Source organism: Scyliorhinus canicula, chromosome 6 (genome assembly GCF_902713615.1).
Source record: "Scyliorhinus canicula chromosome 6, sScyCan1.1, whole genome shotgun sequence".
NCBI classification, from domain to species: Eukaryota; Metazoa; Chordata; class Chondrichthyes; order Carcharhiniformes; family Scyliorhinidae; genus Scyliorhinus; species Scyliorhinus canicula.
In genome coordinates, this window is record NC_052151.1 from 45555599 (window position 1) to 45568109 (window position 12511).

At 44.2% G+C, this 12511-nt stretch overlaps 1 protein-coding gene across 2 annotated transcripts in view; it reads left to right on the forward strand.

Moving 5' to 3' along the window:
- The window catches only part of hace1 (HECT domain and ankyrin repeat containing E3 ubiquitin protein ligase 1), an 86086-nt gene that overhangs the window by 14071 nt on the left and 59504 nt on the right, over positions 1–12511 (forward strand). For both annotated transcript variants that reach the window (XM_038799266.1, XM_038799267.1), the window contains exons 6-7: positions 5213–5344; positions 7074–7156. In XM_038799266.1, the coding sequence (XP_038655194.1) occupies positions 5213–5344; positions 7074–7156 (215 nt within the window). The remainder of the gene's footprint in view (positions 1–5212; positions 5345–7073; positions 7157–12511) is intronic.

Genomic DNA, 12511 nt, shown 5'->3' on the forward strand with positions numbered 1-12511 from the left:
CTCCTCTGCTGGTGAACTATAACTAGTAGGATGCCACAAGGGTCAGTCGTTGGACCTCAACTGTTTACAATTTATATAAATGATCTGCAAGCAGGGACAGAGTGTAACATAGCAACATTTGCAGATGATACTCAAATAAGTAGGAAAGCAGGCAATGAAGAAATTAAAAAATTTCCGGACAGATACGGAGAGGCCAGGAGAATGGCCAAAATTTGGCAGACATGTAGATAAGTGTCAGGTTATCCATTTTCGCTGAAAATATAGAAAATGGAAAGCGGATTCAAAATGCATCTGGGCAGAGGGATCTGGGTGTCTTTGTTCATGAATTGCGAAACTCGGTATGCAGGTACAGCATGTAATAATTACAAATGTAATGTGAGCGTTTATTGCAAAAGAACCGGAGTATACAAGTAGAGAAGTATTGTTGCAATTGTACAGGGTATTGGTGAGACCACATCTGGAGTAGTGTGTCCAGTTTCAGTCTCCTTATTTGAGGATGGATGTGGTGGCATTGGAGGCAGTTCAGAGGAGGTTCATCAGATTGATTCCGGGGATGAAAGGGTTGAAGTATGAGGAGAGTTTGGACAGTTTGGGTGTACGCTCGCTGGAGTTTAGAAGAATCAGAGGAGATCTGATCAAGGCATATAAAATATTAATGGGGATTGATCAAGTAAAGTAGACCAAATGTTCCCCCTTATGGGGCCATGATGTGGAGATGCCGACGTTGGACTGGGGTGAGCACAGTAAGAAGTCTTACAGCACCAGGTTAATGTCCAACAGGTTTGTTTCAAACACGAGCTTTTGGAGCACTGCTCCTTCCTCAGGTGAATGAAGAGGTATGTTCCAGAAACATTTATATAGACAAAGTCAGAGATGCCAGACAATACTTGGAATGCGAGCATTTGCGGGTAATCAAATCATTACAGATCCAGAGATGGGGTAACCCCAGGTTAAAGAGGTATGAATTGTCTCAAGCCAGGACAGTTGGTAGGATTTTGCAAGTCCAGGCCAGATGGTGGGGGGTGAATGTAATGCGACATGAATCCAAGATCCCGGTTGAGGCCGCATTCATGCGTGCGGAACTTAGCTATAAGTTTTTGCTCGGCAATTCTGCGTTGTCGCGTGTCCTGAAGACCGCCTTGGAGAACGCTTACCCGGAGATCAGAGGCTGAATGCCCTTGACTGCTGAAGTGTTCCCCGACTGGAAGGGAACATTCCTGCCTGGTGATTGTCGCACAATGCCTGTTCATTCGTTGTCGCAGTGTCTGCATGGTCTCGCCAATGTACCAAGCTTCGGGACATCCTTTCCTGCAGCGTATGGGCCGATCTAGAATGAGAGGTCACAGATATAGGTTGAGAGGCGGTAGATTTAAAACTGAGATGAGGAAAAACTACTTCTCATAGAAGGTGGTGAATTTGGAACTCATGCCCCATAGTGAAGTGTAGTCTGAATCATTAAATATTTCAAGAAGGATAGATATAATTCTGATTTTAAAAAAAATAGGTTTCAGTGATATGGGGAACAGTCGGTGAGGTTGATTTGAGACCAGGAAGAGATCTGCCATGATCTGATTGAATGGCGGAGCAGGCTCGAAGAGCTGAATTACCTACTTCTCTTAATTCTTATGTTCCTATACTCTGCTTTCTACCAATCAGATAATTCATCTTTTATCCATGCTAATATTTTACCCCCTACGCCATGGGCTTTTATTTTCTACAACTGATGAAATACCTTCTGAATATCCATGTACAGCACATTTAAAGCCAAGTTCAGGCTCCCCTTTATTCACATGTATGTTACTCCTTCAAAGAACTCCTAGTACTTCCGGTGGTGGCCATGGAGTGAGTGGTCGCACATTTGGTGGCTCCCGCTCGAGGCAGACTTTTTTGGTCCCGCCCCACTCGATTTGAGTGGTATTTGGTAGCAAAAGATACATGGGTATGAGAGAATGCAATATTCTGGTGGGACTGGTTTATGGCTTCTCGGATGAGGAGTGCAGCGAGCAAAAAGCAGCAGCTTGACCGAGAGAATAACAGAGGTGCAACACGGGAAGATGACAGAGAGTAGGGGCGCAGCGCTGCCTGCCCAGTAGTCTATGGAGCAGTTGGTGGAATTTCTCAACAGCAAGTTCCAGCAGCAAAGGAATGAGGCCTCAGAGAACATGACTAAGGTGGTGGAGCCGCTTTGGGCAGCGATTGAGAGTGTGAAGCAGAGCAGGAGACATGGGGCCAGGCAATCGGAAAGATGGAAGAGATGGCGGGGGAGCATGAGAATCGATTGATCTCGCTGGAAGCGGAGATTGGGATAGTGGTGAGCAGCCAAAAAAGGCTGAAGGAAATTTTGGAGGATCTTGAAAACTACTCCAGGATGCAAAATCTCTGGATCGTTGGGATGTCTGAGGGTATTGAAGGAGCACAAGCCACCAAGTACGTGACAAACATGTTGGAGAAGCTGATGAGGGTGGGGCCTTTGACTGTGCTCTCGATGTGGACCGAGTGCTGAGGGTGCTGTCGGGGAGGTTGCAAGTGGGGGAACCTATCTGTCTATTAATAAACCGCTGAGGGTGATGGTGGTGAGGCTGCATCGCTTTCTTGACAAAGAACTCCTAGAAATTGGTCAAACATCAAGTTCACTTTCAGACTCTGCCTGATTTCCTTGACATTCTTTAAGTGCTGAGCTGTAACCTCCTTAATGATTGATTCTAACACCTATCTCATGGCAAGCAGCAAGGTGATATTCAGGGTTGAACCCTTTGCCTGAGCCCACTCAACTTCCAGAACCCTTGGGGGAACCCGCCCTCTCCAAGCCTGGCAGTGGCAGAGGGACACTGGACTTGCATCCTTCTTGCCCCACAGAGTCCAATGCACCACTGCTAGGGTGGAGTGCAATGCACCATTGGCACTGAAGGGTTGGGAGGGGGAGGTGAGATCACCTTCATGCCTTTCTAGGGGGGTGAGGTGGAAGTCTGGTGAATCTCCTGCACCCTTTCTAGTGCAATCACATTCTATAATGTGGCGAACAGAACTGCACACAGGATTCTCGCTGTGGCCTGAAAAATATTTTATACAGCTCCGTTGTAACCTACCTGCTCTTAGCTATCCCCTCGTGCCTTAACCACTACATCTACCTGTCCTGCTGCCTTCAGGGATCTTTGGACATGCACCCAAGGTCCCTCTGATCCTCTGTTCGTCATTGTGTCCTACTGTTCATTATATATTCCCTTGCCTTGTTCGTCCTCACAAAATATTTCACAGCTCATTTTTCAGGGTTAAATTCCATTTGCCACTATTCTTCCCATCTGACCAGCCGTCTATATTGTTCTGTAATCTAAGACTTTCCTCCTCGCAACGTACCATACCACCAATTTTTGTGTCATCCGCAAACCTATTGATCATACCTCCTACATTCATGGGTTTGTCCAGCACTTTATGTTTTCATCCAGTTAGTTCGTTGTTGCATTCCGATTTTCTTATGGCAGCCTAAAATAATGTTGATTGTTTCTTTGTATTTCACAATTCTTTTTGCCTTTTTACTCTTGTGTTTTCTACTTGAATAAATGAGTTTTGAACTTGGTTAGATTTCTTCAATAATAGCTTTGTAGGTAAAATATAATAAAAATCGGGAATATCGGAAACATGCATTTCAAAAATAAAGAAATTAGATTTTCATCTCAATAAATAAAATAAAGGACTAGGGACGGCAGGGTGGCGCAGTGATTAGCACTGCTGCCTCACGGTATCGAGGACCCGGGTTTGATTCTAGCCCTGGGTCACTATCAGTGTGGAGTTTGAAAACACTCCGTGTCTGCGTGGACCTCACTCCCACAAGCCAAAGATGTGCAGGGTATGTGGATTGGCCCATAAATGAAAAAATACATTTATGAAATAAAGGACTGAAACTTTGGAAGTAATTTCAGTTCAATGCCGTGATGGGCTTCTTCCAATGACTCAGCACACTTCATGTCCAATAGAAATTCTCAGTTTTCAAACTAGTCAATTTTAGGTAGCTTCACTCAGTTACATGAGTGGGAGGGGTTGCACCCTTCGGAACTCCTGTGAATTTACTGAAGAGCAACCAAACATTTTAACAGGATGCCCAGGAGTCAGTCTGAGACTACCGGATTCTAGGAAAATGTACTAAAGTGTGATGAAAAGCAAAATATTTCAGATGTTGGCAGTCTGAAACCAAAAAGTGACAGCTAAAAATTCTTCAGTTTATCAGGTAACTGTGGAGAAAAAGGTCAGTCGTGAGGGATGGTGTTAGAACTGAAATGTGCTGATTGACTTCTGTTTCTTCACAAATGCTTCTTACTCGTACTCCTTTGTGATGTTGTTTACCGTTTCTGACTTCTGCTCAGGATTGGCACTGAGGTTTGATGAATTCGTGTTCATCGGCCTCCTAGTTCCTTAGCGCTTGAATTAATAGAAGTGTGTCTCAGCAATTTCGAAAAATTTGCTGAGGCTTTTTCCAGGTTTGTGCACCGTTCCCAAAATTAACAGAGCTCTTCCCATTTGGAGTAATATTTGTATGGAAAATAAATGATATTTTGTTAACCACAAAGCTTGCATTCTAGCAGTGTAAAAATGAAGTAATCAATTCAAAATGCAGATTGCTTTTTAAAAAATTCTTTATTGTCACAAGTAGGTTTACATTAACACGTCAATGAAGTTACTGTGAAAAGTCCCTAGTCGCCATATTCCGGCGCCTGTTTGGGTACACAGTGGAGAATTCAGAATGTCCAAATTACCTAACAGCACGTCTTTTGACTGTGGGAGGAAACTGGAGCACCCGGAGGAAGCCTTGCAGACACGGTGAACATGCAGAATCCGCACAGACAGTGACCCAAACGGTTATCGAACCTGGGACCCTGGCACTGTGAGGACATAGTGCTAACCACTATGCTACCATGCTGCTTGATTTACTTACATCAGCATTACATCAAACTAGATTAAAGTAACTTAAATTAGCTGCACAGAGTATCTGTGTTTAGTTCAGCGAAGCGGTAGGAGACTGAGAATAGGTGCAGCAATGTCCTGTGTTGCTGTTAGAGAAATTATTACTCCAATCAGGGAAGAATGTCATGATGGCTTTGTTTAATTACCAGTGAAAATAATGGTGATGTAGAATAAGCATACTTATTTTAAAGGAAGACTTGTTTTCCAGCATATAGCTAGAGCTTGCTAACGGTATGGAACAAATTTGTTGCTGCAGATTCACTGGCTGGCTGTTAATGGACGTACTGAACTGCTTCATGACCTAGTTCAGCATGTTGATAATGTGGATGTTGAAGATGCAATGGGTCAGACTGCTTTACATGTAGCCTGTCAGAATGGGCATAAGACGGTGAGTGCACATGACTTTAAGAAAATGATGTGAAGTTAAACAGAACTGCACTGTACCTCCAAAAGAGTGACCCACTCCCCTGCCCTATCCTTGTAACCTCATCTAACTGTTGGCCACTAAGGGACAACTTAGCATGGCCAATCCATCTAACCTACACACCTTTGAACTTTGGGATGAAACCAGAGCACCTGGAGGAAACCGGCTCCAACCCGCGCATGCGTGGCTGACGTCACGACGGCTGCCGGCTCCAACCTGCGGTTGCCGTCTTCCCCTCCGCTGCCCCGCAAGACGTGGCGGCTTGATCTTGCGGGGCGGTGGAGGGGAAAGAGTGCGTCGCTTGGAGACGCCGGCCCGACGATCGGTGGGCACCGATCGCGGGCCAGTCTCCTCCTGAGCACGGCCGTGGTGCTCACTCCCCTCTCCGCCCCCCACAAGCCACAAATGAAGATTTGGCACCATGTTCACAACGGCAGCGATCAGGTGTGGTTGCAGCCGGCGTGAACAGGTCGGGAACGTCAGGCCGCTCAGCCCATCCGGGCGATTCTGCAAGCGGGGGGGGAAATCGCGGGGGGGGGTGCCAGGGCGGCGTGTCGTGAGTCGCCCGGCCCCCCCGTGATTCTCCCATGCGGCGTGGGGAGCAGAGAATCGTGCCTGTGGTCTATGTGCTTGTTCTAGTGGTGGAGATTGTGGGTTTGCAAGATGCTGTGGAAAGAACCTTGATGAGTTTCTGCAGTGCCTCCTGTAGATAGTGTACACTATTCTGCCGAGGAGTGAATGTTTAGGTGATGGGTGGGTACCAATTAAGTTGTTGGTTTCTCTTAGATGGTGTGAAGCCTCTTGAGTGTTGTTGGACCTGCAGTTATCCATCACACTTCATATAATAATCTTTATTAGTATCATAGGTAAGCTTACATTAATACTGCAATGAAGTTACCGTGCAAATCTCCTAGTCGCCACACTAGGATACATTTGAGGAGGAATTTGTAAAGTCCAAATGACTCATCAGCACGTCTTTCAGGATTTGTGGAGGGCAACCGGAGGAAACGCACGCAGACACGAGGAGAATTTGCAGACTCCGCACAGTGACCCAGCCAGGAATCGATCCCTGGTGCTTTGAAGCAACAGTGCTAACTACTTTGCTGCCCTATGACTTAGAATCCCGACAGTGCGGAAGGAGGCCATTCGGCCCATCGAGCCTGCACCGACCAAGGCCACCCTACCTAGGCGCAATCTCCCACCCCACCCTAAGGAGGCAATTTTTAACATGGCCAATCCACCTAACATGCACATCTTTGGATTGTGGAAGGAAACCGGAGCACCCGGAGGAAACCTATGTAGACATGGGGAGAATGTGCAAACTCCACACACCTGAGGTTGGATGGAACCTGGGTCCCTGGCACTGAGATAGTAGTGTTAATCGTTGTGCCATAATGTCTTAGATGCTAAGCAGGCTTTAGAAAGTCAGTAAATGAGTCACTCTGTAAATTTCCCACCATCTGATCTGCTCTTGTAGCTGCAGTATTTGTATTTTTATGTAGGTTTCTGGTTGATTGTGACCCCCAGAATGTTTATGATGCGGGTTTCAGTAATAATACATTTGAAAGTCATGGGCATTTGGTTAGATTCTTTGCTGTTGGATATGATCATTGCCTGACACTTGTGTAGTATGCATATTACATTTTGGATGCTCAGTGCGATCTGCTTTGTCATCTTTTTTTTCTCTTCACAGACCGTACTTTGCCTTCTTGATCGTGGTGCAGATATTAACCGGCCTAATGTTTCTGGAGCTACCCCTTTGTACTTTGCTTGCAGGTATTGTGGATTTTTCCTTTGGAATTATACTTCCCACAAATTTATTTAAATTGGTTGATCAGTTTCAAACCAGGTGTTAGTAATTGTATTATGTTTGTCCAACAAGTCTGACTTTGGGTTCAAGAATTTTAAATTCATTTTAGATTCGTTGAGTTGATTTCCACGGAAATGGAATAATGCCTGCTGAGTTTAAAGATGAAATGAAAATGAAATGAAAATCACTTATTGTCACGAGTAGGCTTCAATGAAGTTACTGTGAAAAGCCCCTAATCGCCACATTCCGGCTCCTGTTCGGGGAGGCTGTTACGGGAATCGAACCGTGCTGCTGGCCTGCCTTGGTCTGCTTTCAAAGCCAGCAATTTAGCCCAGTGTGCTAAACAGCCCCTGATGAACAGTTCTAAACTGGAGCCGTGAATAATGCAAACCATTCATAGTTTTAGATAAAGTAAGCCTGTGTTTCTGTTTCATAAGTGCCAACAAATCAAAACCAAAATCTGTTTTTGTACCATATGTTGCCATCAGTGACATAATAGCAAAGTACCCCTGTCTGATTATCACTTTCTAAGTAAGCAATTAAACAATATTTCGCATCTCTTGTACTATTTCCAGGACACTTTGAAAAATCGCAGCATACCAGTTCTTTTAAAAGCTCTTTTTGCAACCACATTTTATTTCCGCATTATATAGTTAGTTCCATTGCTTCGTAATCTGACGAGGCGGCACAGTAGCACAGTGGTTAGCACTGTTGCTTCACAGCATCAGGGCCCCAGGTTCAATTCCCAGCTTGGATTACTGTCTTTGAGGAGTCTGCGCGTTCTCCCCATGTCTGGGTTTCCTCTGGCTGCTCCGGTTTCCTCCCATAATTGATTGATATTTTAACAGGTGCCAGAATGTGGCGACTAGGGGCTTTTCACAGTAACTTCATTTGAAGCCGACTTGTGACAATAAGCGATTTTCATTTCATTTACCATAGTACAGTGAAAAATATTTTTCTGTGGCCAAGGGATCGTACACAGTATGTTCATGGTAGACAAAAGAATAATCGACAGAGTACATTGATAATAGTACATCAACAGACAGTGATTGGTTACAGTGCAAAACAAGGGCCGACAAGAATTATATATGAAGTGGAAAAGAGTTTTAGTGGGTCAGAACAGTGATAAGAGATAAAAGAAAGGGGTCTGGTTGAGAGAGCTTGCAGAGTCGCCATGGTCCGGCGCCATCTTTAAAGGCGTGCTATTAGGTAATTTGGACATTCTGAATTCTCCCTGTGTACCTGAAGAGATGCCGCAGTGTGGCGACAAGGGGACTTTAATAGTAACTTAATTGCAGTGTTAATGTAAGCCTACTTGAGACAATAATAAAGATTATTATCAATTTATGATAATACCTTTTCAAAAATGACAGCAAATACAAACTAAAACTAAGTTGATGGACCAGGGAAGGTTTATGGAACAGATTGGAGTCCAGGTAGTGGTTGTTGTCTCTATATAGTTCTTCAAAGTAGAAAGCTTAATCAAGGGTTTCAACTTTTGTCAACCGTGTATCTTAGAATTGCTTCAGGTTTTTCCACCCATTGTGACTTCAGGTGCTGTTGAGGGCAGTACAGAATCAAGATTCTGTACTGCCCTCAACTGTGCAGAGCCAGTATCTAAACTGGTAGTTTTGATTGTCAGATCAGAATATGGTTCTCCTTCATTACAGGTTTGGTGTAGCTCTCTCTGCTCATGAGGATGCACTAACTGACCACATGACTGTTTTGGGGTATCTGAAAGCATAAATGCAGAAAGACGGAGTATGATTGAGGAAACTGGGGTGCGGTAGAATGAAAGAAGTCCATGGTCACAACCATCATGTCAGGTAACAGGGTGGGGGTGAGGTGGAGACATAAAGGTAGGAGCATAAAGTTATCCTGAATGTTCTTGGCAGCATCACATGCAACAGCTTCAACAACAGCCAGTCAATTGATGTTGAGCGCCATCTTTTCCAGGCTGCTCAGTTAATGCAGTTGTCTGTCATTTGCTAGCTCTCGCTGTTCCCTGTTGTTGTGGGCCACCACCTCCTGCAAGGGACTGGGAAGAATATCAATCAATCTATCATAGCTCCTTGAAGGTGGAGTCGCAGGTGGACAGGGTGGTGAAGAAGGCATTCAGCATGCAAGGTTTTATTGGTCAGAATATTGAATACAGGGGTTGGGACGTCTTGTTGAAGTTGTACAAGATATTAGTTCAGTTCTGGTCACTATTATTATATACTCTATTATATAGGCAGGATATTGTTAAACTAGAAAGAGTGCAGAAGAGATTTACGAGGATGCTACCAGGACTTGATGGTCTGTTTTATAAGGAGAGGCTGGATAGGCTGGGACTTTTTTCCCTCGAGCGTAGGAGACTTAGGGGTGATCTTATAGAGGTCTACAAAATAATGAGGAGCATAGATAAGGTGGATAGTCAACATTGTTTTCCAAATGTAGAGGAATCTAGAACTAGAGGGCATAGGTTTAAGGTGAGAGGACAGAGATACAAAAGAGGCCAGAGGGAAAATTTCTTCACACAGAGGGTGGTGAGCATCTGGAATGTGCTGCCAGAGGCAGTGGTAGAGCCAGGTACAATTTTGTCCTTCAAAAAGCAGGTAGACAGTTACATGGGCAGGGTGGGGAAAGAGGGATATGGGCCAAATGCAGACAAATGGGACTAGCTTAGTGATAGAAACTGGGTGGCACGGACCAGCTGGGCCAATGGGCCTGTTTCCATGCTGTAAACATCTATGACATCTATCTATGACAGAGATAAGTAGATTCTTGATTAATAAGGGGATCAGGGGTTATGTGGAGAAGGCAGGAGAATGGGGAAGAGGAAAAATGTCAGCCATGATTGAATGGCAGAGCAGACTCAATGGGCCGAGTGGCCTAATTCTGCTCCTATATCTTATGGTATTATTATTATTATTATTGTATTATTAGGGGCTGTTTAGCACACTGGGCTAAATTGCTGGCTTTGAAAGCAGGCCAGCAGCACGGTTCGATTCCCGTAACAGCCTCCCCGAACAGGCGCCGGAATGTGGCGATAGGGGCTTTTCACAGTAACTTAATTGAAGCCGACTCGTAACAATAAGCGGTTTTCATTTTGGGGCTGGTTTAGCTCACTGGGCTAAATCGCTGGCTTTTAATGCAGACCAAGCAGGCCAGCAGCATGGTTCGATTCCTGTACCAGCCTCCCCGAACAGGTGCCGGAATGTGGCGACTAGGGGCTTTTCACAGTAACTTCATTGAAGCCTACTCGTGACAATAAGCGATTTTCATTTCATTATTGAAGTTTAATTCATGGTATATCGACCACAATATGTTTATTTTTCAAAGCATTTTTAAAACAATAATATTTTGTATCAGGAGTTTTGCTGAGTTTGTTGGCATTTAGTGTATTTTTAAAGTTTGTAATTACGGAAACCTTTTGGTAAGAAAATTAGTCAATCTGTTCTTCTCAGTGGCTTCTCAATTGTTGCAGAGGTATTAGGGGATACGATCAGCTTACAAAAGACAATAACAATGATTCGTGGTGGTCAGTGAAAGCAGACATATTGAATTGAAAAATTTAGGTAATTTCTACTTCCTAAAACCAACCATCTCCAGTAAAATGAAGCTAGATAAGGAGAAAGCCACTCATATTGGTAGTACTGCTACGGCATTTGGAGAGCTTTGGGCAACTATGAATCTATAATGCCTGTGCGTTAATTGGGCTGCAGAATAGCGCTGCACCTTGGACTATATTATCAGAAGCGGGGAGGCAGATTGAATCATTTCAGATATGTTGGTTCAGAAAGATCCTTGGGATCTGTTGGCAGAATAGAGTCAACACCAGAAAATACAGCCTTTCAACTCAAAGTATGATGGGTGTCAGAGTCATACAGCACAGAAAAGGCCTTTTGGCCTATCGAGTCTGCGCCAGTCAAAAACAACCACCTAACTATTCTAATCCCACTTCCCAGCACTTGGCCCAAAGTCTGGCATGCCTTGAGATCGCAAGTGCACATCTAAATGCTCCAGTGTTTAAGCAGTGTTGAGTATAATAGCTAGACCATGTTGCTAGAATGGATTAAAATCAGAAAATGCTCAATATTCAGCAGATCAGGTAGTTCTGATTTTAAAAAAAGGTAATCCAATTGAGATGTTAACTTTGTTCTTTTTTGAACGATGCTACCTGACCTGCTATATACTTCCAGCATTTCCTGTTTTTATTTTATATTCACAGTATTTTGCTTTTGTGTTGTTTGTGGAATGGATGATGGTCGGCCACTAAATGATGCATTTGATTGTGCGAGTTGACCTATTAGGTGGTCAAAATTAAGATGAAAGAATTCATCAAGCAAAATACCACTTTATGCTAGATTGATTTCAACAGTTTGCATATGACCGAAGCACTTGGGCATTGAAGTCTCCCAACTGGAGCACAGAAATTTTGGAATACTGCGTCTTTCCATTGCTACAGAAAAGTGCCATTGCAAGAACAAAGAAAAGTACAGCACAGGAACAGGCCCTTCGGCCCTCCAAGCCTGTGCCGACCATGCTGCCCGTCTGAACTAAAATCTTCTGCACTTCCGGGGTCCGTTTCCCTCTATTCCCATCCTATTCATGTATTTGTCAAGATGCCCCTTAAATGTCTCTATCGTTCCTGCTTCCACCATCTCTTCCGGCAGCGAGTTCCAGGCACCCACTAACTTCTGTGTAAAAAAAAACTTACCTCGTACATCTCTAAACTTTGCCACTCGCACCTTAAACCTATGCCCCCTAGTAATTGACCTCTCTACCCTGGGGAAAAGCCTCTGACTATCCACTTTGTTTCTGCCCCTCATAATTTTGTAGACCTCTATCAGGTCGCTCCTCAACCTCCATTGTTCCAGTGAGCACAAACCGGGTTTATTCAACCTCTCCTCTTAGCTAATGCCCTCCACACCAGGCAACATCATGGTAAATCTCTTCTGCATCCTCTCTAAATCCTCCTTCTGGTAGTGTGGCGACCAGAATTGAACACTATACTCCAAGTGTGGCCTAACTAATACAGCTGCAACCAATTTTTATACTCAATGCCCCGGCCAATGAAGGCAAGCAATCCGTATGCCTTCTTGACTACCTTCTCCACCTGTGTTGCGCCTTTCAGTGACCTGTGGACCTGTACACCTAGATCTCTCTGACTGTCAATACTCTTGAGGGTTCTACCATTCACTGTATATTGCCTACCTGTATTAGACATTCCAAAATGCATTACCACACATTTGTCCAGATTAAACTCCATCTGCCACCTCTCCGTCCAAGTCTCCAAACAATCTAAATCCTGCTGTATCCTCTTTTTTTTTTAATCA